Consider the following 27,560-nt stretch of genomic DNA (forward strand, 5'->3'; position numbering starts at 1 on the left):
TTAATGACAGTTGGAGTTCTGTAGACGAGTTCTGAGGAACTTCCGAAATAAAATCCCTCCCTATTAGCAGCCATTCGCTAGCCTATCTCTGTTGCGGTTGCCCCCTGCTTTGGGTAGACTACATAGTTATTAATTGTTCAAATAATGACGTCTGTATCCTCTGTTTTTTTGATCGACAGTAACTGCCAGAGATTCCACGATAAAGATCTTTACACAAGGCCATGTAATGATTTAGAGTTTAAAGTTTACAACTGACTTCAACTACAGTTGGTCTCAAATGTAAGTGTCGCTTTGACACAACTATTAAACAATTTACACGAGGGATTTAATCATACGTCATACAGAGGTGCCATTTCCATGGTATTGGATATATCTCAAGGATTTTCATTCAAGGCTTTGTTCCTCGAAATAGTCCTGCCTACATGGAGATTTTGATACAGGGGTCGCATGTGAACGTTCGTCTCCAGTTTTGTTATTCACACCCTCCCTGCCTGAAAATACTTGGGCAGGGTACAAACAAAGATTTGCTTGTATCTCTAGGACGCATATCATTATAGTGTGTGTGTGAGTTCGTGTTTGTGTGTGTGTGGTCTTTCTAGGAAAAATCATGGCATTTAGCATTTGGCATTGCGCACTTTGGTGACATTTTCTGATTGTTGGTGTTGATATCCATTCCATACACTAAAGCAGTGTGCGTAAAAGTAATCTATTGCCCACTGGATAATCACAATAGCATATCTGATCGTCAAATCAGACAGGTATAAACAATGTGCAACCACAATCACGCATACCACGCTCATATTCATAATCACTTTGAACTTGTTTATCTGCTGATCACAGCTCTATACTATACTGTGTAAGGACCCATCCCCATGACCGTCGAGTAGCCTATGCTGCAATCTGTTTGTGGCTGAAGCAACTCCACTCCAGGTTACCAAGCGCCTTAGCATTTAAAAAATAAAATAATTTTGAATATCTAATCACAATACTTCCAAATCAAGATGTCAAAGTGTATACCACAACAAAACTTTATTTCATTGATGCAAAATGACAATAGAAAACGACAGGCTATATATATGTCTAAGTAACTTCCCTCAACAGTTGAGTCTACATGAATTCCCTCGGAGGCGGAGGTCACGGTGTGTGTAGTTACATCCACAAATACACAATTAAAGCATATAAACAAGCACACATAAACACATGTGTCTACGACGCCTGTATCACATGTCCCCACACATAGCAGATAGTCCTAATTAAAATACCCGAAATATATGTGGGTCCAGAGACTCAGTATCATATTAATACCACTGTTGAGAGTCAAATAAATGACACAGTACAAACAATGTACAAACAATGCCTCCCCTCTCCTACCTCCCTTGCCCCTAGGCCTAGCCACCAGCCAAATAAGCCTTAAAACTGGACTTACTGTGCAGTTGGTGCAGTCATACAGTCCACGGGTTACATTTCTGCCTTGAAATGGTTCGAACTGAAGCGCAGACATTGTGTGTACCAGACAAGAGCATGGCAGTGGCCTACTACATAGCTCTTGTCTAACTACTGACCCTTTAGAATCCCTCCGAAGCAGTTAAACCCGCCACTTGCATTCTAGAATGTGAAATATATATTGTCAACTCCCCAAAACCATAAAACTAACTTTATGGACCCCACGTGACTTTTGAGAGCCAGTAAGGGGTATCTGTCCGTGGCCTGGGCGATTTTTACGGTCTAACTTCAAGATAAAACCCTCATCCGTTTGACATGTAAATGTCATAGCTTCTTTTTGTATAGTTTGGCCAAAGGGGAAAGCAAATTTTCAAAACGCAATGGGCCAGGCAGCGCCGGGCAGATGGGGATTTTTGGCAGGACCTTTACTCGGCTCTAAAAAGTAGCGTAGGACCAGAAAGAACGGTTGAGGACCCACCGGTAAGTTTGAAAGTTCAGTGCTTGTTTACTGAAAGTGAGACGTAAACTAATTTGTACAGGAGGGGCGCCGTTTAACAGTGAGGAAATCATTACAGAAAAGTGCCCAATTCGTTCATGTTTTGGCTGTCAAAGTTTGTCAACAAGAGATGGGCCAAGAGTGTGTGCTCAGTGTGTATTTTAGTTGAGTTTCAGTAGTTTTTGCCGCTTTGATTGTCACATGTCCCTTTGGTTTCATAAAAAAAACAATGGAAATGACTGCAGTAGCGGCTATGTTCTTGTGCGTAATGCGTGACTGCGATTGTTCCATTTAAGATATAACTCGGGCCTGTCATTTGTCCGACTACATTGGTGGAAGACTTAGACGTATTCCCGAAGTATTTTGATACGGTTTTGAGACGAATTGACATCTGATGTCGTACAAAGAATGATTGATATACGTCTACCAGGTTTGGACAGTGGGTACACGAGGTTCTGGGAGTTTGATGCGTGTTTGACCCCAGGTGGGTCGTTTGTGAGGTAGGAGCAGGGGGTACAGAATTACAAGCAGTGTGCTCGAGGGGTTAGGTCTGAGTATGAGGAACTTTATTTTGTACTCCAAGGTAAGCTACAAACAAATACAAAAAGCTTATTGGCAAAATGCTTACAGGCAGTCCGACATGACAATTGTCATTTTCCCCCACACACTTGTCATTCACTCTGCCCAATACAAATAGCCAATTGGTCACATTAAAAATGTCTAATATATACATCCTTTCTGGAACATAAGCATGATCCAATAATATACAATTACATGTTGAATATAACTATACAAACGTATGAACGGATACAGGAACTCTAGTTAAGATTTGTTTTTGTTTTTATACAAGTTTCCTTTTTTTCAAAAAATAAATGAGTAATTTAAACACATGACAAAATCCAAAGATATGATTCAAACAATGGTATGAAAACATGAAGATCACCATATATAACTCACCGAGACTCCTGCTAAAGCAATACAGGGGCCTGTTTAATATAGCTTAACTTCATATTTGGGCAGAGGAGTCTCTAAAGCTGTAAACTCAAAAGTATATTCGTTATAGTTTGTTAATAAGTTATAACATTTAAGGGCTCACATGCCAACTTTCAAGAAAGCAGTAACATAGCACTTGACACGAAAACGATATTTATAACAATAACAACGGGCGGTATAGATAGCTATTTTTCTTATTTTTTTTAACCTCCAAACAATAATCACTGTTGTATTAAAAAGACAAGAACATATGAACATGAACTGTTTTTATAGAAGCAGTACAACAGTAGAAGTTAAGTTGCCCTAAAACATCAACAACATGCCAAAAGATGCCGCGTTGTACAGTACTCAGTTATAGTGTTTTTAAAAACTATTTTGAATGTGTGTATTCTTTTCACCCCACGTAGTGTATTATTTACTTGCGTGACGTCTATGGCTGGAAAGCGTTACCTGCAGTAGCCAGACTCATGCTCTTCAGTTTATTGTCCTTTTTCCATTTCATTCTTCGGTTTTGGAACCAGATCTTAATTTGCCGTTCTGAGAGGCAGAGCGCGTGGGCTATCTCTATTCTCCTCCTTCGGGTAAGGTACCTATTGAAATGGAACTCCTTTTCCAGCTCTAGCGTCTGATAGCGAGTATATGCTGTTCGGGCCCTTTTGCCGTCTGGTCCAGTCATATCTGAATAGCATGGACAAAACGCATAGGGGATAAACATTAGCGAGAAAGGACCACCAAAAGCATTACACAAGCAAATACTCAATAACTTTGGCCAGCACACGTTTGTAAACACAAACACACGACCAAGACCAACGATATAGGCTACGGCTATCAATGCACATAAAACTACGCCAAATGGTGTTATACGCCTCATTCGGCTGTATTGGGGTATTTGTGTGTATTTTTTTAGGCTATCAATGCATTCCTTTCACTGGGCATTTATTCCCCATTCCAAAGTTACAACATGAGTATTTTATTTTCCTGAATAGACACTGTCCTCTACACATCCCTCAACTTCTTGCGCTCTTCTTTTCTCTACTGGCTTTCTCCATTCTCCACATTTTATTGCCGTTCTTCTCCCCCCCTACAGTAATAAAGTTCCCACACGTAATAAAGCTTAACTTTTCAAAGGAACAACAACTTCTAAGTCTTCCTGCCGTTTTGCCCTCACTCTCTCCCACCCCGTTCCATTCTCTAGCCCTCAGTTTGCGAGGCTTGCCCTCTTGACAGATTTATGGCGCTTTTGTGGAATTTGCGAAAATAAAGGCACCATCAGGGGCAACAGAGGAAACGCTAACGAATAAAGCGAACACACAAAACACAACCTTTCTGATATCAAAATAAGGAATGATAGACGTCACGTAGGCTATATACCATGGCTAATGTGCAGTTTCCGCATCCAGGGGAATATCTGTGGTGCTTGGCCATCGCTCGATGCCGTGGTGGTGGAGGTTGCTGTGGTCTCTTGCTTCTGCTGCGTCCGGGCGTCGGGGTTGCCGCTGGCTCTATGGGTGCCCTCCTCGGTCTCGGAGGAAGCGCTCGCCTCGTCTATTTCAGTGAAATGTGTGGTGTTGGTGAGGTTACTTCCCGTCGTGCAGGCGCTCTGGTCGGAAAGGGGCGAGGAGCATTTGGGTCCCAGGCTCTCGCTGTTGGAGCACGGCAGCGGCTCCGGGGACGCCAGCGAGCAGCTTGACGGCTGCCTGAACCGCGTCTCCGGAGCGGGAGACTGGAAACCCCGGGAGTTATCCCCAACAGCCCCAAAGTGGCCAGTATTGGATGAACGATTGACGGTCAGGTCCATCCCATTGTAGTTGTAGCCGTAAGAGCCCGAATGCATGGTGCTGGAGTCCCTGTACGAGGCGTTCATAGCGCTGCTGCTAGTTCCATAATTTAGTAACTGATAGTCGGGGCCATTTGGGTAGCGCCCTGAGAACGAGTTTACAAAGTAAGAGCTCATTTAGGTTGTTTTAGAGGGCTTGATTTGTAGATCTTGGTCGTTATAACGCTGTGCTTCACGATTTATGATGTATTAATGAATTATAGCAATGCACTGTACTTGGTTTTTGCTATGTATGCGGCCAAATATGGGGGTGGGGGTGCGTTTGAGAATCACGTGCTTTTGTTGACCAGTCGTAAATTCTCACTGATGACTTCAAGAGGTAATTCATGCTCTATGGTTACAAATGATGACGAGATTGGAGTCGTTAGACTCAAGTCAACGTGTGCCTCCCCATTGCAGGGTTGTGCTCGGTGTTGGCAGAGAGCGTCACCTACTGGGAATTTAATTTAATGCAGTAAAGAAGGACTTAGGAGAATGAGTTTTAGTTAGGATTTAGGTCTCTTTTCGGAAATAATAAAATTGATTTGTTCCCCCATAACTTTCTTTGTCGGTTGTTGGGATTGCAGTATAATTTTGCGTCTTTACTAACCTTTTCCGTGGGAAGTGGGCTCATGGCAATAAATGCACCATTAATAACTGAATATTAATACAGTAGGGAAACACACACACACTACAGCTAATAACGTTAATAGCTATGATGCCGAGTCCTGTTCATTCTACCATGCCCAGGGGAAGTTTCTCGTAAGATTTTAGTCACACTGGCTCTCCGTCATATATCATAATAATAATAGTAATAATAATACCTGGTAGATATTGAACACTATGATATTAGTAATATTAATATATAATTCCTCTTTGTATTATTAATTTGAGGTTACGAGATTATTTTTAGGATGTCTGAAAGGTTTGTATTTAGAATATAGCGTACAATAGGTCAAGACTCGAACGCGAATAGTAAACCCTCAGTCTAAGGTAATGGCACACCTGCTAATGTCTTACATGTAAGTAAAATGTCGTCGGTGAGTAGGCCTAGCCGTGAAAGGAAATAAACGTGTTGTTCCGACGTCGCATAATTTGTCTTTGTATTTTATGCTCTTCTCTGAGGCACCATTCATGCAAAGCTATTGACTGGAAACGTGTTGCTGTTCACAAGAGGAATGCAAAGTCACGATCTACGGTAATGATTGATTTATGGTTTGTTGATTGAAAGGCGCAAGTTATTTCATGTAGGCTATGTGTACCATGATATGTAAACCCCCCCTATACAGAACATACATGTATGCTTACATATAGACCGGAAAAGGATAGTTGAAATAGTCCAGACTATCTCCAAGGGGAGACACAGATTGATACGTATGCATTCTACGTATCCACATATCACACATGAGGCTATTCTAAGTGTGTGTGCTACTTCTGTAACATGAAGCCTGGAGAATATCAGTCTACTCCAAGCAATAAACACTTCTATACATTTTGCTGTAGTTCACAAGTATGTATGGGGCTCCCGAGTGGCGCAGCGGTCTACGGTGCTGCATCTCAGTGCTAGAGGCGTCGCTACAGACACCCTGGTTCGATTCCAGGCTGTAATCGGCGCACAATTGGCCCACAATTGGCCCATTGTCCTCCGGGTTTGGCCGGTGTAGGCCGTCATTGTAAATAAGAATTTGTTCTAAACTGACTTGCCTAGTTGAATAAATATTATATTAAATAAAAACAAGTATCCCCATATGTATTTATGCGGTTTAACTCCAAACGACAACACTGTAATGGCTTGGCTACTTTATGTGTCATGTACACTGGGGAGGTTGTCGGTTGACAATTTCCAAATAATTTGTGTGTAATTATCTACTAGGGAATACCAGGCCCGAGGGTTCTATTGCATATGAAATGTCACACTGATGGTACCTGGAAAGGGAACGTGACCATTGAGAGACGTTTGGGTGAGTCTCTAGGCGGACAGGTCAACTTTCCCTCCCACCCATTAATTCAATCAGCCTCGCAAAGTTTGCTGTCACTGTTTGGGCCGTAAGTATTCACTAGCCTTAAATTCGTGTGTTTCATACACCTGTGAAAGAGCGACGCTTGGTTTATGACCAAGTCACTGTTTGCTCATAACTGCAGCAGATGGACGGTGCTCGCTTTTTTATGCAGGGCCAAATGGTAGACAGTTCATTAAAATACGTTTTCAAAGAGAGAAATGTAGCTTTCCTGTGATTTGCTGTTTCAAATACTTATCCACAAGTTTTGTTCTGGCCATAATTATGAAGTATATAGGCCTAGGCCTATTTCACTTCCTGAGCCAAATGTGTTCTAGCCTACTTACTGTAAATGGCGTTCTAAGCAGGTGACAAAATCACAAAGACCTATAAAGTATGCTCGCTCAGACCGTGCATGACAGGTTGAGTAATTATTACATTTTATTGAAGGATTTCGTAAGTAGATACCTATTTGTGACAAAACCACAAACATAAACCACGTATAAAATCCATAAAATATACACTTTTGTCCCAGTCTTTTGGTAGTTTTGAATTATCAGTAGATCAGTTTGTTCTCCCCATGAAACTATACAAGTCAACAAAACAAATAGATAAGGCTGGGTATTTAACTTACCAAAGAAATACATTCATTCACCATACAAGGAGAATTTCATTTTATTTCTATACAGTTTAAATATGAACACGAATATGACATATATTTCAAATAGTTTCGTTATACGTGGCCATTTTGGGGGGGGGGGGGACATCCTAAATCAAGAGGCAAGTGCACAAAAACCCTGCCATTCGGGAACCCGAATTATGATTTTTTTTTTGAGAAACATAAAATGACAATTAAAAAAATAGACAGTTAAGTGAACTTCTGGAATGCTACAACAAATTTACCAAACACAACTTCACCGGTGGGAACTTTGGGCATATGAAAGTAGTATCTTCATATTTGTAGGATATCCGAAGATGACGCCATAAGCCATTTAATGCGTTTTTTTTTTGTCTTCTTCTTTTCTTTACTCTGACCTCTTCTCTTCCTCTTCCTCTCCGCTGGTCTGAGAAGAGTTGATCAGTTTATTCTCTTTTTTCCACTTCATCCTTCGGTTCTGGAACCAAATTTTGATCTGGCGTTCTGTTAGGCACAGTGCGTGCGCGATCTCGATACGGCGCCTACGGGTAAGGTACCTGTTAAAATGAAACTCTTTCTCCAGCTCGAGCGTCTGGTAGCGGGTGTACGTCTGACGACCCCTTCGACCGGGGTTACCGAAGGTCCCTGTCAAAAGAAAGGGAAGAGAGAGTCAAACATTTTGTGTTTATAGGACTGATATAGATAGGCTATGTCCGAGGAGAAAGAGCTTAGGGCGAAGAGCATGACTGGAACTCGTGAGCTTTTGCTGAAGATTTACGCATTACTGGTAGACATGTTGTGTAGAGTAGCAAAAAAAATGATATTGTTTATATAGTCCTGGAAGCTGCCCTCAAATTAGTTCGTAAAAGTGCTGTTTACATCATATGGCAAAGGGTTATGCAATACTTTTATAATATGCACGATATTTGAATCATGCATGTGTTTTTTTTGCGCCAAACAATGAGCGCCAGCCTTACAAATAAGCAACTGAAATATCATGTCTATTTCCTGTTGTTTTTTTCCCACACATACAAAAAGATAAGCTATTCAGAGAAGGGATGTTAGTTTTGGCAAGTTTAATAACTACCTATTTTATCTTCATAAACACATTCTAGCCTGCAGTAGGGGCAAACCATGGCGCACCCTAACATTAAAGAACAAGAAGCTCTTTATTGATCATCATAATTCTAAGCATTCACTAATTGACCCACACTGCTTCTAGCAAGTCACACACAGCTTCTGCTTGGAGACACAAAACAATAAAATGCCTATGTAGAAGAAGACAATCAACGTTTAGATTATGGCGGGTGTAATTAAAATGATCATAATTCAAATATTAGAATATCCAACAGTCAAGGAAGTGTAGCTCTCTCTCACTGTCTATTAAGAGTTATTTTAGCTATTTCTTTGTGTCGAAACGGATTTCCTCGAGTGGAATTTATGGTGCTAATTTATTCCTCTGTTGTTGTGTAGTACGCTTCCCTATCATATTTCATGTCTCGGACATCATTTCTAACTGTAACCCATAGCACAGACATGTATTTGCCTTGTGATACATTTTGAACTTTTGTGATAGCGAGAGTCTTTTTGTGGTGAATAACTAAGCACCAATAGCTGGAAACCTGTCAGAATAACAATACGAGCCATTTTGTGATAAGAACCCATCTTTGTTGGAACTGCTGCTCCATTGTTGCCAAGGATGTGTTCGTGTGCCGTGCGATTTTAATCTAGAACCTGAATAATGTCAGCCTCGAGGTGATAGGAACCATACGAATACCAGTTTATGAGGATAATTTTTTTTAACTTATTGAGGACGCAAAAGTGTCCATTTTTATTTTTAATAGCATGCTTTGCTTCCTCTACTTTCTGCCTGTGTTAAGACACAACCAGAGAGACAATATTCCCCACGGTATGCTCTTCCGGCGCTGTACAGTGCAGCTGCAGGTCACATGTAATAGGCAAGCTCTATGTATCAGCCTAGACAGGCAAAAACCAAAACAAACCGTAAGAAAAAACAAATGACATGACAATGTGGACTCACCGTTACACGAGTTCATCCTCTGCATCCACGGATAAACGGGAGTCGAGGGCTTCTGGTCCTCGCTGTCCCCGAATATGCTTTTATTTTGCCCCGAGCAGTCCGTCTTGCGATGGTCTTGGCTCAGGACGAGCGAATGTTCCTCTTTACTGGCGAGGGTGCAGGCGGGGTCCTTTTCCCTGTAAAAGCTGGCTGCTGCGTAGTCGCATGCACCGGCGGCGCTGGCCCGGGCATAGGCACCGTTCGCCTGCTGGTAATATGAGGATGGGTACGCCTTGTCTTGAACACTGGTAGCGCCATAGGCAGCACCGGGATAGTGTCTTAAAGGATCAGTGTATCCGGAGGAGTATAACGGTATCTGTCCCAAGAAAGACTCTTGTCCTCCAGGCAGAGTCACTGGAAAAGTTGAGTTTACAAAATAGGAACTCATTGGGAGGGTACAGGTTCTTTTCCTTGGTTTATGATTTGTTGTGTTTTATAGTCCAAGTGGTTTAGCTATTAGTAGTTTATCGGAGATTGGGTTTTAGTTGAGGGGGGGCGCTGGGTGGCGATGTGCCAGTGCGGGACAGAGGGAAACCGTACCATCTGACCAGGCGCTGACCAATAGCGTGCTTCAGTGCCTGCAAAATAGCACCCTGGAGGGGGGGCTGTGATTGCATGCGTCGGGGGACCCCAGCGCAAACTCGAGAGCAGGCGTTTTTTCTCTCGCTTCTCTTTCGCCGTTCTCTCCTTCCAATGAGATTGCACAATACGAATCACACTGGAATTTTAAAGTGGTAAATTGAATACATCGACACTTCTCCCCCTTCGATTTGGTATTTGGTGAGCCCATATACAGTAAAGGCCCTATTCACTCAAGACAACAAATATGACCCTTCAAATAATCCCCACCTTAAAAAGGACTTGAAGACGTAAATCAAGTAGAGACGCACCAATGGGGGTTTGAGTTGTCTTCTGCATTTGAAATATTTTGTGTTTATATTTGTCGAGGTCTGATTTATTCGCTCAGTACAGTAGATATGTGATGAGATATGTCTTCTCCCCTCTTACAGCACATTATCATCACCATAGCGATTTCCATCCGGGTATTTGACAATGTACCTAATGTATATTTCAACATGCACGTGCTTATTATATTTATTGGAATATTCAGCATTACAACAGTTGCCTTCACTGAACAATATTCCTATATTAGTTGAATATGGTACAATATTTTTTAGAGCCCTGGCTTTTATCAATGTTTAGAGCAAATTAGCTGCCATACATTAGTCGATATGTTACCACTGGTTGTTTGTTGAACGGCTCTGGCCTATTTTTGCGGTATCATAAAAGTTCCTTATTACCGCATTTGTCTAGTCTGAGTGTGTATTTACATGCATGCTGCCCTGACCACATTTCATGCACCGGTTTTTATTTCAGAATTATTGACTGGGAAGGTCATTACGCGTTGTAATGCTTTAAATGTTTCGCTGACTTTTCTACCACGAGTCAAGTCAGGTCTGGATCTGTTTTTCATTTACAAATGGCATTTAGAAAATCGTAAATTAGCCAGTCCCATAAATAAGTCCGGTCCTCACACAAGTGGTGTCTGTCCAGTAGCGCCGGCAGTCTGTGTATTTTTACTTTCAGTTTGGTTCCCTTTCAAACCAGGACACAGAGCTTCCTTTGGTTTGGCTTCGTTTTGTGTGAACGGAAAACGTCCATTGTGTGACTATTTCTTAAAGTACAGAGAGAAATGGGCCAGTCTAAGTCTCGGTTAATAATTCATGAATAATAACTACCATAACTCAATTTTATTCAGTCTTAACTAAGCAAATTTAACATAATGATCTGATGATATGGAGCTATTGTTGTGTTAAAACTAACTTTAATGCCTGTTCCTCTGAACCAATTCTCATTTTGCTTTTTGTCTCGTTGCAGGTCTCCTGACAACTTTTCGAACAGCAAGGTAAAGCCGGCTGAACTTCCCTTGGTAACTTTTGTGGACAAAACTGCACTGCAGAAAGGTTGTCCACAAATTGCATGGGGAGCAACACACTGGATACCAATTCAGTTAAAATTACACAATATCTATGGACTATTACCGGAAATCCCAGTGAAGATGAGTCTGACTGTATAGAGAAAAAGTGATGATTTGTTTTTACAGACCAGGGAGGAAACACGCGCCTGTCACTTTTTGTCATGTGTCTCCGAACTACCTCATAGAACCCCGAGTTCCGCATGACATATGCATATGTAAGTATGTGCTCTTTTCATGATCCTGCATTGTTCTGTATATTTGTTTATTTGATCATATATTAATACGTGCATGTATACGAGTATGTGTGTGAAACAAAGTCAAGTAGTAATAGGCCTATATTTCCTTGTAAATGTTATATTTGCTACTGTGAATAAAATGTGTTTGACGCGCAGCATTTTGATGGAAATAAGTATATTTTGCACGATTAAACATACAATACTGTGCTCTGCTGAGTTACTAACTGCATATCATGTCAAAAGGCCAATTTTGTTGATTGTAGCTTTTCATTGGCCTATCTGTAATCTTGGTGATAATGTAGACCTATCATAAAAATATAAGAAAGTTGTAAACGAGTTGTGGTGTCTTGTGCTTTGTAGCTGCTTGTTTTATTTCACTGGGGAAAGTGTTTTAGTGTTTTATGACTTTATGGGGGCTTGTAAATTCACAGACACGATTGGAATTGAAAACAAGTGGTGACAACAGAAGTTATAACAAATTCCCCTGGCTTAGCTCTTACTTTACTGTAATTTTGTTTTAATTGTTTATTATATAAGTGCACTTAGCCTAACCGTAATACAAGAAACAATTCAGAATTATGTAGAACAATTTGACTTTTCTAGCCGGTTTAGTGCGCACTAGCGTGCGTAGCCTAATTCATTCGGTTATCGAAAAGAATCATCTGCTTTTGACACTTGTTCGCTCCAGTTGTCATAAACAGTAATCCTAGTTTTAACCTTTTTGACGATTGAAAGTGATTATTGTGATTGAAATATTCAACGTTTTAGTAAATGGTATTATATTAAACCAAGGATTCACCAGTCTTATGATTGTCATTGCCTACACAACAACTCTTTCATTCTGAAGATACTCCAGTTCTGTACAAGGCATTATGCAAGTCTTTACATGGATGAAAGTGCGTGGAAATATCGAATTAAACGGAAGTAGATTGCCTATGTAAATAATGCATAAATTAAAGGTGACTATAACAACCAAGCTTTTCCGCACAGTTTAGCTTGGAAATGCATAGTTTAACGTTTAGAGCTATAATCAAATATTAGCAAACTTATTATATCAACATTGGCAAATATTGTTACCGTAGCCTATATAGGCCCATGCAGCATGGTGTGGTTTTAAATCGCGTTGTTACAACGGTGTTCTATCAAGTGAATAATCTGTGCTGGTTAATGATAGACGGGGCAGACCCTTCCTTACATATTTATTATTGTTCTCCAGAAAGTGACTAGTCCTTCACGGACTTTCAACTCTTGTGAAGTCACTAGACGTTACCTGATCAGCCAAAAGCTTAGAACGCAGGTTACTCATTAAATATTTAATAGCGTTAGCCTCATAGAGTTTCATATAGGCTTACTGTAGACCTAATTACTTCGAACGTTGTATCGCTAATATTCTGATGTTTTGTAACTTTTAATCATGGTTGGCAGTCAAAATATAGATATTTAGTCATTACTCTATTCTGTTATAATAAAATACACACTTCATTTTCCAAGGGAGATTATTATGTTGTTTGTTGTATCACAGGCTACACAACAGTCGATGGTAATAAACCTGTAAAATTTAATTTGACATTAAAACTAAACAATTAGCCAGCTCAATGTAACACACACACACGCTCACACACACTTACAAGCTTGCACGCACCAACAAACAAACGCATTCATGTACCCACACACACACACAAACACACGGTATGAAAACATGTCTTGAGGTGTTTACAAATGACTGCCTTGAGTGTACGACCCCACTAAACCAAATGAAAACAGTGACCAAGGACAAATCCTGTATGCTTCCAACACACGCACACACACGCACACACACACACACACACACACACACACACACACACACACACACACACACACACACACACACACACACACACACACACACACACACACACACACACACACACACCCTACCCTTTATCCACAACCAGTCTCACTGTATCTCCACTTCAACACGACCCTCAGATTGTTCCAGATGACATTTATAGCACGGTTGTTTCCTTGGGGAGAGAGCACACAACATCACTTAATACACCAAATGACCAACTAAAGTCAGCCGCGTAATAACAGTGAAAGTTACACTGAGTGAGTCCAGGTTGACTCTAACACGGGGCCGCCACTACACGCTCCATTCACTGCACAATGCAATAACCTTGGAGCGGTCATCCGCTTACGTCTTGGAGAAGGGCTTTTTACAAGTGGGAGAAATGGGGGGATGCACGAAATCGAGCCTTAAGGCTTGGGCATCTGCGTGTGTGCCACAAATCTCTCCCAAACGCAGGCACATCAAAGCGCGGCAACAGCAGCTCGAGAATTTACAACCTCTGCATTCTTCTACGTTTCACTGCCACCGAGCCCAACCCGCCCCTTACAGCTTTCCTGTTATCTCCTGCCCCAGCCAGGGCCTCACCGCTTTGTTACACGCAATAGTTCAGAAGAGGGACCAACAACACTGGAAAGATCACATCTGTTTGTCAACAGCTCGCGCACTTAGCGACGAACACATTTCCGCACAATCATAGGAGCAAAATACGTACGTTTCAACTATATACTATTACGCACGAACACAGAGACACACAGAAATTCACACGCACACACACACACACCAGACAGGAGGCCCTGATTTAGGAGGCTTTTGGGCATTATGGAAAAATGGACGCTAGATGGCACCAAAGAGTTAGGAACGAGCAGAGTCTGCAGCGACCTGCGTCACTGCAGGATCAAATCAACTGGAATTACTGCAAAGCTACAAGACTGCCAAGAAGGCTTATCACATTTGGAAATGAAATCCAAAACAAAGTCTCTTTCATCATTAAGTGGAATAGGATATGCACTAGCCTGCTATCCTTTATTTCCTGAAAGTTATTGTATCTGCATGGACGAAATTCTATGGTAGGCTCCATATTTTGCTGACAGTATGTCATACAATACAAAATATACTATGCTATAACATAGTAATTGTATATTGTAACATGTTGCAATTAAATACCATATCATTCAGTGGTTCTTTGTTTTTATCATGTCATTTTTTTTCTTTGATTTTAGTCTGTATTTTGCAGTACTGCTGAATAAACTCTGAATAAGGAATTGCTCTGTTGTTTGTTGGGATGTCAAATACTGAAGTGAGATGATAAAGAACATTGATTTTGATATTAGAAGTATTGTGATAAACTGTAGACAGACAGACCAGACAGACCAGACAGACAGACAGACAGAAACGGACACACAGACAGAAACACACACACACACAGACGCACACACACAGATGGATATACTTGCAGATAGATATATAGGTAGACAGACTGCCAGACCCTTGATACACAGCTAGAAGCGAATATTATCACTCACAATTACGCATTATATACTAATAATAATACCACCATTAATTATACATTGGAAAAAATAACATGTTATTACATTGGATGAGGATTGGCAAGCATGATTTGTGTCAGTACAATATATTAGTGGTAGTTCTAGTAGTGGTAGCCTATTATGTGATCATGATTATAGTGGTACATTAAAAATCACGAAATAGTTGGCTACGTTGGGTTTAAGGCACAGACAGGCTGAAACAGATATCATAACAAGTGCACTATGGAAGCAGCCTTGATGGTGGGTGTGGGGGACCTTTTACTGACGAGGAGACAACAAATGGACACCTAAGGGTCTAGCGTCTAAAAAAAATACCAGATGATGGCACAGAAGGAGGAATGTAAAGGGGAAATTAAGCAATAAAAGTGGGCGAGATCACCCCGCAGACACATACAAAAAAACATTCTACACCGCACAGACCCACCAACTGTCCAGTAACCTGGAAGCGTCGCGTCGGTGATCTGGAAGTGATACGCTACACCACTACTTGACAAGCCCTTGCGTAATGGAGGATTTAGAAAAAAAAGACGGCGAGTCTCAATGCTATATTCAAAAGATAATCTGCTATCTCCACAAAGCGGCATGTTGTTTGCCTCGTCTTGTTTGTTTCCACGGTTTAGGGAGTCGTATGAGAGCGAAGGAATGTTGTATAGCCCCGTTCTTTTTGATTAAGGATTCCTCTTAAGAGGTGACCCAAGACTGTACATGAGAAATGATATTTGCATAGGAGCCGCTCCATCAAACCTCGCCCTCGCAGCCCGGACACGGGTATCCTTATATCACAAACACCCTCAGCCAGCCACAAATGAGCATATCGATATCGATATGTATTTCTCTAATATGCCTCCGAACCAAATACAAATTCGTCATGCACACATAACATGGTAAACATTTACAAGCACTTTCAAGTGACGACATCTTATACAAAGTCATCATATAATCTAATATTTACTAAAGGTTTATGCACACTTAAAATTTGAATATTTTCATTGGAGAGAGCAGCTATGATTGCGTTTTGAATAATTGTTTTCAAACTTTCTGTGAAACGAAACAGCGTGAGTGTAATGACAGACACGCACGCCTTACCTTTGTTGATAATCCGTCACTAAATCCTTGGATAGCATCCGCGAGTCTGCAGCTCGCCATACAGCAGTCCTGTTGCCCCAGCTCCGTACCGCCATTAGCGCGCGAAGTCACCACTGTGGCTTTACAGGCCGCCTCCATACCGTTCAGTTTACATTAGTCAACAGGAATGAAGCATCCCGGTATGAAAAATGAGACGAGACCCTCCGGTGTGTCCATATCTCTCACAGTCAGTCACTCTCTCCATCGCAGCGGAAATCCCAATCACTGTCGGCCACATTAGCATAGCGCAGGATGAGGAGGCAGGTCTTCCAGTTTCTCTGTAAACACTGCGCGCGGACAAGGTTATTTTTTTACTTCGACATGCGATTGAAGAGCCTAGAACCTTGAAGGAACACGGTGTTGCTTCAGAAGGTGCGGTGTCCAAAAGATTGCTGCAATATAACCACTTGGGAAATCATAAAAAGTTCATGTTCACGGTTACCCATCCACATGACCATCCTCGGCCAATCCCAGGACCCAGGCACTCATAAAGTTCTATCACAAAGTTGTAAATTTTCATAAAACAACAAGGAATTTATTGCATTTCTTCATGACTGCTTTGGCAGTAGTGGTTCCTCCATCGCCATCTTTTTCTCTCAAAAAGGAAAAGCAAAGGGAGGATTTCTCTTGTGTTTTACATGAAAGAGGTTGTAGGCCGATCGGTGGGACATAAACGTTTCTTATGAGGGTGTTTTTGTGCGCTTATAAGCGATTAATACAACTATATTGCTCAGATATTTCATATCTATTTTGTCCAAAGATGTTTGAAAAGGGATGTCTCAGTGTGCTATTGGCGCAATGCGTAAATATTATGGATAGCAAGAACTTGGAGGACAAGACTAGGCTTACGTTGACCTTTTTCCTGTTGTTTAGTTATATTATCATTGTATTGTTGAAATTGAAAAGAAAAGAAAAACACATGAAAACAATTACTTACATCAAGAGCTAATGATGAACCAGCATATCTCATTGAATCGTTGCATACTCATATTACATCAATGTTAGCCATTTACGTTGCTGATAGTCTATCTATGCATTATCGAGGCCTTTGTTCAGATGTTATATATTATTTGCCTTAATATTGCTTGTATGAGACCAGCTTTATCTATTGACGGTGTATTGGTGGTGTATGTTCAGAATAAAACCCTTTTCAGAACAGAAAGTCTTGCACGGCTACCATATAGCATTAAAAACAGACTTTGAGGCGTGTGAGTTAAACAACAAAGCATTCCGGTCTACCAAAACGTCTAATAGGAGATACTTTGATAAAGAAGATTTCATCGAATCCTGTGGAACAACACAACCATGGAAATATGCAAATATCAACATTCAACTGAATATCTATGCTACAAAAAGGCGTGCGTAAAATGTTTCGCACTGCGGCATATAATCGCCGCATTGTGGCCAAGGCCCAAATCATAAAGATGTCTTCTAAGAAGCTCCTAAAGAGAATGAAACGCATTTGCATCCTGGTTTCTTTTTCGTCTAATATACAATAGCTAAACGATGCAATTTGATGCTTCCTATAAGCAAATTAAATATGTTGATTATTAACGAAAATGAAAAAGGAAAGACTAAACTCTGAAGACGGGTATTGTTGCTGGGCCTGCAATCCTGTCACATGAGCAGACGTTTTCGTAAGCGCCTGTTTCCCGTTTTGTTGATTTTTTGTTACTTTGATGGTGGTTTCCGGTCTTTCATTGATGCAATAAACGCATTAGTTACAACCCCCAATATAAGCCTTCTTTTGGTCAGTGTTGTATGCACAGAACCAAGGCAGAGACTATAGCCAACAATTCCATGGCAAACGGGTAGATTTAACATCCATAGTTTAGCCTAAAAGATATACCAATAAACGAAATATTCAAAATAACCCAAACACTTGCATCAATCAACTAAACAGGATGATGAAATCGTGATACTGATAGGCTGTTTATAGCAATACAAGTATCCCTATTATAATCAATATTAAACATTGGGCTACATTAGAAATGAAAACAGGTTAGACTATCTTGACTTTGTAAACACAGATTCAAAATAATATTCAATGAAAATTGGAACACTTTGCTATAAGGCCTACAAATGAATGGGCCTATTTATTTGTTGGACCAGACTAGCCTGCAAGTGGAAGGCTAGCCTACTATCAGCAAAATGTGATAGTTAGCGAAAAAATTCTGATAAGAAATGTGGATAGTATCATGCTTCCACAAGTTTTGTTAAACAAAAGCCTTAATGAAGGCTCATTTGGTGAAATGAAATGGAGATATATCACCTACAACTGTACATGTAGCCTGTAGACCTAGTCATTGAAACATCATACATGTTAACGTTTGTCTTTTTCTTTTGTAATCTTCGACAAATAGCCTAAGCCTCGTCGATAGGCCATCGCCCATCGCATAGGCCTATGTATTACAAACATATAGTGCCTAAGCATTTAGGAATGTACCATATACCCAAGAGAAATCCAAAACAAAATCATTTGTAATTGATGACTTTTTGTTTTATTGGCATGAACAGAACACTTGTGCAATTGAATAACAAATAGTTCCTCACAACACGAAAATATACAAATTCCTACATCTCGTGGTCCACTGTAGGCCTACATGTCGAGAATAAAAACAAAATACGTCAAATCAATTGACATAGGGGTAAAAGCCCTTACAACAAGTCATAAAATACACATCCCGAAGATCACAAGATGACAGAGAATGAACATATATAACATAACAACGATGATCGTAGAGTTGCAAAACTGCTGCAAAGCCGATCCCTTTTCTCGCATATAGGCTAGTTTTCCCAACCAGGGTTTTGCAATATTACAGATCTATGCCAAAAAAACGAGATAACATTTATCTAAATCAACATGTAAGCAACAATAGCTTATTTAGTATTGATTAGATATCAATGTAATTTTTTTCTTTATACAATTTCACTGTACTTTTAACCAAACAAGACGTGGCTTTAGACTACATGAATAAATCATTAATCTTATAGGTAGTACTGTATGTTTAACTCAGTGTAAGAATAGGGGGGACACGGTTTCCCCCCACGGTTTTAATATAATAATTGTCTCATGTAGTGCCTATTAGTCTTTTCACCGTCCTTTCACCGTCGCTACTCTTCTTCATCTTCGTCCTCCTCGCCACCCGGCGGTTCGGCTACAGGGGAGCTCCGTCCGGGCGTCTTGTTTTCCTTCTTCCACTTCATCCTCCGGTTTTGGAACCAGATTTTGATCTGCCTCTCGGTGAGACACAGCGCGTGAGCGATCTCTATGCGTCTTCGGCGAGTCAGGTAGCGATTGAAGTGGAACTCCTTCTCAAGCTCCAGCGTCTGGTAACGCGTGTACGTCTGTCGCCCTCGCTTCCTGTCTGCACCTGTAAATAACAGAGGCAGAGCGTGTGTGAAAATACTGAACAGACAGAAATCGAGAGAAAACCCATTTCATTTTTCATTTTTCTCAACAAACTGAAGTAGTAAAAAAATGTATAAAATCGAATGCTCTAGATTGACTTTGTTTTTTTGTTCTTGTGAACGTGTAGGCCTATAGGCTATACCTTGTGGGTTATTTTTTCAACTTAAATAACAAAGCTTTGATAAAAGTGCATAGAAAGCATAAGTCCAGAAGAGGGAAATGTTGTGATATTTGCTGAAATAAATGCAACAATTGTGTTATATTTCTGAAGATTATATGATTCGAAGAATTAGTTGTGGAGAGGATATTATTATTTACTATCTTCTCGGAGGTTAAAAGGCAACTTTCTCATAGTTTGGAAATAATTACATTTCTGAATCTAGCTGGGCCAAATGTACTGCATCTGTTGTGCTACCTCAGTGGTGGCCTATGTTGTAAACACGCCTTGCGGAGCAAATATAAACACATAAAAGTTACATTTTACGAGCTGTTTCCACTACTAATTTTAAGTGTACAGTAAATAGTTTTATAACCCCCCAGGTATAACCGTGGGGTAGTAAGAGGGAAGCGGATGTATAGGCCAGAAAGGAAGTAATAGTCATTTCCACACTGTTATTTTGTTATGGAATTCTAGTAAAAAGTATCACTTATCAGAAATATAAATAAATTGCAGTGTTTTTGTTCATTAGTATTCCTGGTCAGATAGCGTTGACTGTAGGCCCACCACAAATCCTTAGTGTCATTTTGGCCTACAATCCAGCAACGTTTCATGAAAATAACAAGAAAAGAAAAGTAATAAATAAGCAATATTTGTAATGAGATACTATAGGCCTTTAAATGCTTGTATTACAAGCTTAGGTAATCTATAGGTTTCCTATTCCATCGTGTGCATAATACATTATATTTTTTGTAAAGTATCTAAACTAGCCTTATACTTAGGGCCACTTACTTTTCATTGACATCCTTGATGCAATGAATAGAAATAACATCTACCTGTAATGCTATATCGACTGATACGCAGTATCATTCAATTGGCAAGGATTCAAACCAATTGTGGCAAAGGGCACGCAAGTTCCTTCCATAACAGGTAGCCTAGCTTATACAACAGAAGTAGGCTATGAAACCATAAAATGCAGCTGAAAATGCTCAGCTGTATATTCATGCATTTTCCTTTTGCACAAAATACCTAACATTCCATTTCCTTGGAACATAAAATGGGAGTTTTGGTGTACACAACCTTTCCCACACAACAGGATGCCTATCTTAATTGGGCGTAGGGCCTTCTCGAATAATCCGCGATGGCATATAGGCGAGGAGCAAAACAAGATGTGTTTACATACACAAGTGATTTTACTTCCAAAAGTTCCGCATACGTTGCGAATGGGACGGGTCTCCTCCCGTTTCCGCTCAAGGCAGACATCGAATGGAGTCTGAGCTGAGCCGCAGCACTGCGGGGTTTTATTGCACGCCGTGGTCACTGGTGTGGTTCTCATTTCCTCTCTGGCGACGTGTCACATTCTGGGTGAAACTGGCTCGAAATGAGACAGGAGGAGGTTTGGAGGTCTGGGGAGCCAGGCCGAGGAAGGGGAGAGGGAGGAAGAGAGCGAGAGAGAGAGAAAGAGGGGTATTCTTATTGATTATATTTTTCTCTCCTATGGTGTCATCGGTGATTTGTGTTTCAGCAGAGAGAAACGACTTGGCTGGAATTCTTCTCCGTGAAACGCAGTTTTGTCAGGAGTTTTAACAAGAGCGAGCATTGTGCTCTCAGAGACCCTCTAGTACGCTCGCGCATAGTCTACAACACACCCGTCCCAGAGTATAAGACACTGAAAGTTAATGTCTGTGTGAGAGAGAGGGTTCTCTCTCTCTCTCTGTGTGTGTGTGTGTGTGTGTGTGTGTGTGTGTGTGTGTGTGTGTGTGTGTGTGTGTGTGTGTGTGTGTGTGTCTGTGTGGACGTGTTTAACTATTCTTGTGAGGATCTAAGTCCCCACAAGAATAGTAAACAAACAAAAAATTGACCAACTGTGGACGTGTTGTTAGTCCCCACGAGGTCAAATGCTATTTCTAGGTAGTTTAGGGTTAAGGTTAGAATTAGTGTTAAGGTTAGAATTACGTTAAGGGTTAGCAGCTAGGGTTAAGGTTAGGCTTAGGGTTAGAGTTAGGTGTAGGGTTAGGGATTAGAGAAAATATGATTTTGAATGGGAGTGAATTGTGTGTCCCCACAATGTTAGCTGTACAAGACTGTGTGTGTGTGTGTTATTAGAGAGAGAGGGAGATAGACTGCCTGCCTGCTTGTCCATCACTGTGTGTACCTACTAGTCAATTTGAGCAATGTCTCGATTTGTTATATTTATTTGTGTATGAATAGTCTTAGCCTGATAAAATTACACTTTAAAATCTAAATTAGGTTTTCAAAGTCAGTTGGTGGCTCCTATAACCAAATTAGCAAGCGGTAGGCTGGCAAAGAGAGACAAGACATGCCAGGCATGAGCAGGCTTCCATTAGGATTTTTTTTTAAAGTATGCATATTTCACACAAGAACATAAATAGCTTATACACAACTTACACGACGAGCGTAGATGTATGAGAAAACGTGTGGCAACGAATACCTGCTAGTAGATGTCAAAAGCCCTGCTAATGAGGACATATGTTTCAAAACTATTTATGATGTTGTACGTTTTACGCCAGAGGCTAACAAGAGGAGGGAGCACTAAATTGACAATTGACTGATAGGAATTTTTGTGGTAATAGTAGCCAAGGCCTTGAGAGGTTACTGAAAATTATTAGACAAAATTGTTGTCAGCCACTATTTCACATGAGCCGCGCGCACTAAAATTGGTTGTTCGTTGATGGTGTGTAGTTGTTTAGCCTCCTAACGTGCATAAAACGCACACCACACAAACACAGGCAGGCGCGCGCAGACACATACCACAGCTACACAGCCACTTACACATCTACACATGCACACACACACACACACACTCGTTTTACACATGACATTATTTGACAGTACACGTAATCAAACACTGGCGTAACATGAATTGCTATTTTGTAAGCATCATTTTCTCAGACTAGACTTACTTGTTTGTTGTGTGGGCTGTAGGCAGCTGTAAGGCCCACTCACACTATTCCACAAGCCAGTCCAGAATGTCAGACAAAGGCGTTGCTATAACAAAACAACACAGCCTAACATCGCAAACCAAGCGCTAACCAACTATTAGTATCACAGTGTGTTAAGTGTTTGTAACACTCGGAGGCATTTATGCGATAATAATATAAGCCAGTGAACACGGGGCAGAGACCAGGCATCTGGAAATCATGCTGTGTTGTAGAGTGCGCTTACCACGAGATCCTATCGAAACAGCATAAACAACAGAAAGCGATGGAATAGTCTATGTGCGCTATTTCTTTCTACCCGAGGACGGAGTAAAACAATCCAACGCCCTCTCTCTCTCTGTTTTAACACAATACCGCCTAATGAATATTCAGATGTCTTAAATTATGGTTTTATTGAGGTCATATAGCAATAAAAGATGCGCAGGCAAAGCGGCGTAAAGCATAGTTCAGGAAGTAGAAGCCCGCACTGTTTAAAGACCGTTTACAAGAATTATTAGGTCGGAGCAAAGCCCTATTCCTTTCTCCCCTCCTCTTCTTTTGAAAACATACATTTTAAGCTCACATACCTGAGCTTCTCATCCAGGGGTAGATCCGTAAACTGTCCTCGTTCTGTCTCTGCTCCGCCTTGCCGCAGCTGGACACCTTGGACGGGTCACCACCGGAGCAAATCATGGAGAGGTTGGGGTGTTCAAAGTGGGAGCAGTGCATGTTCAGAGAGCCGGTGCCCAGCCCGTACGCAGAGGGATACATGCTGCGGGTTTGAGTGGGCATGTTCCCTGCGTTATTGTACAGTCCCGACAGTGTGGAGGAAGAGGAGGAGAAGCCTGCGCCGCCGGAGCCCGAGACATAGCTGCTGACTCCCGGTGAACTGGACGCAAAGGCGCAAGAAGTTTGCTCGGGAAAGACCCCACTTGGAATAACCGAACTTGCAGCTTGATATTTGGAAAACAAAGCGTTCGCATAATACAATGAACTCATAATTTGACCGGTGATTTGTAGGCCGGGAGGTTTTACTGTCGGTTTTACGAGGTACTGTGATATATTACAGAATTACAGTCTAGATTTACACCAAAAATCACCCCTTTTTCCTCAGGGGCCACGTGACGAGGGCCATGTGATACAAACTCGTCCAATAACAGCAGGGCTTCCTACAAGCTCAGCTAATGTGGAAAATAGTGCACCGCTGACCATACACATAAAATACTTCAGTCTATTCACTGTAAGCCAAAAGGTAGGCCTACCTCCAATCAAGGAACTAACTAGAACACAAACAAATCGATAGTCAATATAATATATTATCTAATCACCCAGCGCGTTGCACAGTGATAAAAAGGGCTGATGCTTACAAATATCCAACTGAATGTATACAGACAGATCTTAAAATGTCCTCGACTTCTCGTTGGACACCACACAAATAAGAAAAACCTATTAGTTTCCATATCGATTTTACTTATCCTTGTCAGTGGTGGGATCTCTCAGCAAGTTCCTCTGTCTGTTATTGTGGTCTCTGCGCACGATGCCTGTACTATGTCCAGGGAGCAGTGGAGCCCACTCTGGGAGACTTTCTGCTTTAGAGCATCCCTCTTTCCACAGCTTCCATCTCCAGCACGACAGAGAAGCTCTGGACAACACAAGCACTTTTGTTTTTACGGAACCGGGATGCCAGTAGCTGTCTCGAGTCGCCTAGTGCCACGTACCACGCTCTCCCAGTGTTTGACAAGATTTACCTGGCGCACAGGTGCTTTTATGCGCCTTTTTTTTCTTTCCCCCCTCTCAAATAAGACTCAACATGAATGTGACTGTTATGGGAAGTGAAATATTATCACGTTTTTTTCTGAATGAGGGGTGTGTGTTGTTACTGTTAATAGTCATATGATTTAGCCAGACTTTACAGTGTGGTTCCACATGCCATCATGGCCTTATCTATGTCATGCTTGTGTGGAGATAAACACGTACGACACAATTCTAACCATGCGTCAATCCCTACATTGTTAGAAGTGTGCACCCAGTAGCCATACATACTCATTGGTTTGGTGAAGGTTTTAATGCACTTGTGTAATTTGGGTAAGATTACTAATTGGTTGAGTCAGTCTGTGTGATGACGGTGACTATTGGGATTCACACCTTGAGAGGAAATTAAGCAGCAATGATGTCACAGATTCTCGCTTGTAAACTTTATTGTGTCCTCTGTCTTCCGCCGCTTCCAGGTTTAGACAATAGAACAAAGTGATGAAGAACAATAAAGCATATCATGAAGTCCCCATAAACTAATTCACGAGTAGCCAGTACACATACAGTACACATTCTGTTTAAACAAGGGGTCACATGACATCCTTTTTAATTTCCATTGTATTTTTATTCATTTTTGCATTTTTGCACTGTGCGCATGCTTACCCAAATAAGGAAGACAACAAAATACCATCAATCAAAACGAACTAAGGAAGGACAAGTGTAAAAATAGGAAAGCCTACAGCATAAATAGGCAGTTTCATGTTGTTGGAATTCATTATTCGCCACGTGGGCATAACATAGAAATGAGAACAGTAAAAAGTGCACAATTTAACTTAAAAACTATACAGCTGCCAAGATAAATGTTAATGACAAAATTCTAACAATATAAATGTGTTTTTTTTTCTCACGATAATTGTTCCACAATGAAAGGACTCTATTTTTAACACAATAATAATTTCCAACATCAGATAAAAAGTACAAATGCTTCATTTCCCGTTCAAATGTTTCGTTTTGTCTCCCAACAACCACAATGTGAATGGTCCTGTCCTTTGTCGCCGTCAGGAGACGTTCCCTTCGAATGACTCAAACCTGGAACGACTAGCCAAAGACTACCATGTTCCGAGACAAAACCACATGCTGACCCCACTTCCCTTATCGTTCTCGGTGCCTTTTCCGCGGTGCTGATTTCGNCTCCCTATAGCTTACATTTGCTTGGCTTTGTCGCAGTCTTCCCCGGACGAGTGTGTCCCCGCGCCCTGCTCCTTCTGTCGTTTCTCCTTCTCGATCTCTTCCTGCTCTGTCTTACTGCTGGGGAATTTGTCCTTGTTGTTTTCCTTTTTCCATTTCATCCTCCTGTTCTGAAACCAGATTTTGACCTGCCTCTCGGTCAGTCCCAGGGCGTGCGATACCTCGATTCGCCGCTTGCGGGTCAGGTAGGGATTGAATAGGAACTCTTTCTCCAGCTCCAGTGTCTGGTAACGGCTGTAGGTCTGTCGGCCTCGCCTTCGTCCGGCAGCTGTTGGCAAAATGAGAGGACATGTTTGAGGAAAACATACAAATATCCATAACGAATAGCCTATACAAGTTCACAAATGCAATCCCCTTACCTCCATCCCCAATATCCCCACAAGCAATTATTATTGTCTAGGCCTACAGAGTGAAGCTATCAATTATATAATCCACTCATTTTTATATATATATATATATCCGAGGTTACTTAAACCTAGATTGACTTCCAAGTGATTTATCAGCATTGCAATACAATTCAAATGATTGGATGTTCAATGTCCACACATTCATGGGATATTAAATAAAATCCAAAGCAAATCATGTCTGACGCCCACACATAGGCTACTCAACGCATTGGGTGAAGCCATAAAGCGCCTAACCTGTGGGAAATGACCACCTTGTAGCGAAATAATCCCCGAGACCACTTTAAGTCGTAAAAGCGAGTAGTAAAACTTTAACCTGGGTGAGAAGTAAGAGAATCAGCTGCGGTCCGGCTCGCACATGGAGAGAAAAGCTTTGCTCTCTTCTCTATTCCCCTCTCTCTTGTATATGGCGGGGTCATTCAACTGTAAAGTTTTGGACACCATAAAACAATAAAAGCACTTTGTCTCTCCTTTTGAACACAGGAAACGCACCTCAGCCCTAATTGCGAATGGTTTGAGGTTTAATATTCTACCCCTTTCCCGCTATTCATTCATACCCACAAGCAATGTTCCAGTTTTAGATATGACTTACATTGCGGTCGCATCCACGGGAATAACTGCGTTGGAGAGGGGCTCTGTTCCGTGCTCTCCGTCTCATCCCCGATACCACCAGCGGCTAGCTTGCAGTCGTTGTACTGGACCAAATCTGCGTCCTGGGGTCCAAAAAGGGTTTGCCTCTGGAGAGCGTCGTACCCGTAGAAGTTGCCCGGCTCTCCATGGCATGTTACGGCGCAGGGACTCTGTTGGTAAGGGGCACTGGAGAGCGTGGACGCTCCGTGGTGGTAAAATTCCTGGATTTGAGGGGGATGTTGGAAAGTTGCTCCAGTGCCTGGTCCATACACTACTGTGGGTCTACTCCCAAGGTCCTGCGCGAACCCGCACTCGTAATAATTGGGACGTAAAGAGTCTCCACTCTTGTATTTGGAGAAGAGAGAGTTGACAAAATATGAACTCATCTTTTGTTGTTGTTGGTTTTGTTGTTGTTTGTGATTATCAAGACTCAAGCGCTCGAGAGGAAGGCAATTGAAGAGTTATTGGGTAAAAAAAAAAGAACCCAAGCTGGTTCGCAATATATGGACTGATGTTGGATTTCAAAACACCCAATCTAAATAGCCGAAGCCACAATCATGCCGATTCCATAAAATCGTCTCCACTGAAGTGCTCCTGCATCACAATTCTGGTATGAGGTGCCAGTTCACAAACAGTTTTCTGTGATTTACTCCGCTGCAAATGAGTTGTTTCATATTTTGCGGTGTCTTTTCACGATAATTTGCATCTATTATCGGGTCCTCATCTCATTGGCTTCTCGCATCCCACACGGACACTGCTCTACTCTGCGGGCTTCTGATATGGAAGGAGTGAGAGAATGAAAAAGAGAGAAAAAGAGAAAGGGAGAGGGAGCAATGGAC

The 27,560-nt window shown here is 41.3% G+C and overlaps 4 protein-coding genes and 1 long non-coding RNA gene across 5 annotated transcripts; 1 reads left to right on the forward strand and 4 right to left on the reverse strand.

Annotated features, from left to right (window-relative positions):
- Positions 1-1,793: 1,793 nt before the first annotated feature.
- LOC112075404 (uncharacterized) lies at positions 1,794-12,012 on the forward strand. Its single transcript, XR_002894977.2, has 2 exons — positions 1,794-1,923; positions 11,341-12,012. It is a non-coding gene; the product is annotated as an uncharacterized lncRNA (long non-coding RNA).
- On the reverse strand, positions 2,484-5,033 carry LOC112075401 (homeobox protein Hox-B5a-like). Its single transcript, XM_024142406.2, has 2 exons — positions 4,304-5,033; positions 2,484-3,610 (listed from the first exon to the last, which is right to left on the reverse strand). The coding sequence occupies exons 1-2, from the start codon at positions 4,884-4,886 to the stop codon at positions 3,363-3,365; spliced, it is 831 nt and encodes a 276-aa protein (XP_023998174.1). The 5' UTR covers positions 4,887-5,033; the 3' UTR covers positions 2,484-3,362.
- On the reverse strand, positions 7,164-10,348 carry LOC112075403 (homeobox protein Hox-B6a-like). The gene is made up of 2 exons (XM_024142408.2): positions 9,424-10,348; positions 7,164-8,027 (listed from the first exon to the last, which is right to left on the reverse strand). The coding sequence occupies exons 1-2, from the start codon at positions 9,848-9,850 to the stop codon at positions 7,771-7,773; spliced, it is 684 nt and encodes a 227-aa protein (XP_023998176.1). The 5' UTR covers positions 9,851-10,348; the 3' UTR covers positions 7,164-7,770.
- Positions 12,013-18,657: 6,645 nt separating the features above from the next.
- Positions 18,658-23,908, reverse strand: LOC139025715 (homeobox protein Hox-B7a-like). Its single transcript, XM_070440900.1, has 2 exons — positions 23,275-23,908; positions 18,658-19,553 (listed from the first exon to the last, which is right to left on the reverse strand). Exons 1-2 carry the CDS (start codon positions 23,684-23,686, stop codon positions 19,294-19,296), a joined length of 672 nt encoding a protein of 223 aa, XP_070297001.1. The 5' UTR covers positions 23,687-23,908; the 3' UTR covers positions 18,658-19,293.
- A 959-nt stretch (positions 23,909-24,867) lies between these two features.
- LOC112075405 (homeobox protein Hox-B8a) lies at positions 24,868-27,560 on the reverse strand. Its single transcript, XM_024142409.2, has 2 exons — positions 26,684-27,560; positions 24,868-25,955 (listed from the first exon to the last, which is right to left on the reverse strand). Exons 1-2 carry the CDS (start codon positions 27,105-27,107, stop codon positions 25,642-25,644), a joined length of 738 nt encoding a protein of 245 aa, XP_023998177.2. The 5' UTR covers positions 27,108-27,560; the 3' UTR covers positions 24,868-25,641.

The sequence above is a fragment of the Salvelinus sp. IW2-2015 genome, unplaced genomic scaffold (assembly GCF_002910315.2).
Source record: "Salvelinus sp. IW2-2015 unplaced genomic scaffold, ASM291031v2 Un_scaffold3139, whole genome shotgun sequence".
In the NCBI taxonomy this organism is placed as follows: Eukaryota; Metazoa; Chordata; class Actinopteri; order Salmoniformes; family Salmonidae; genus Salvelinus; species Salvelinus sp. IW2-2015.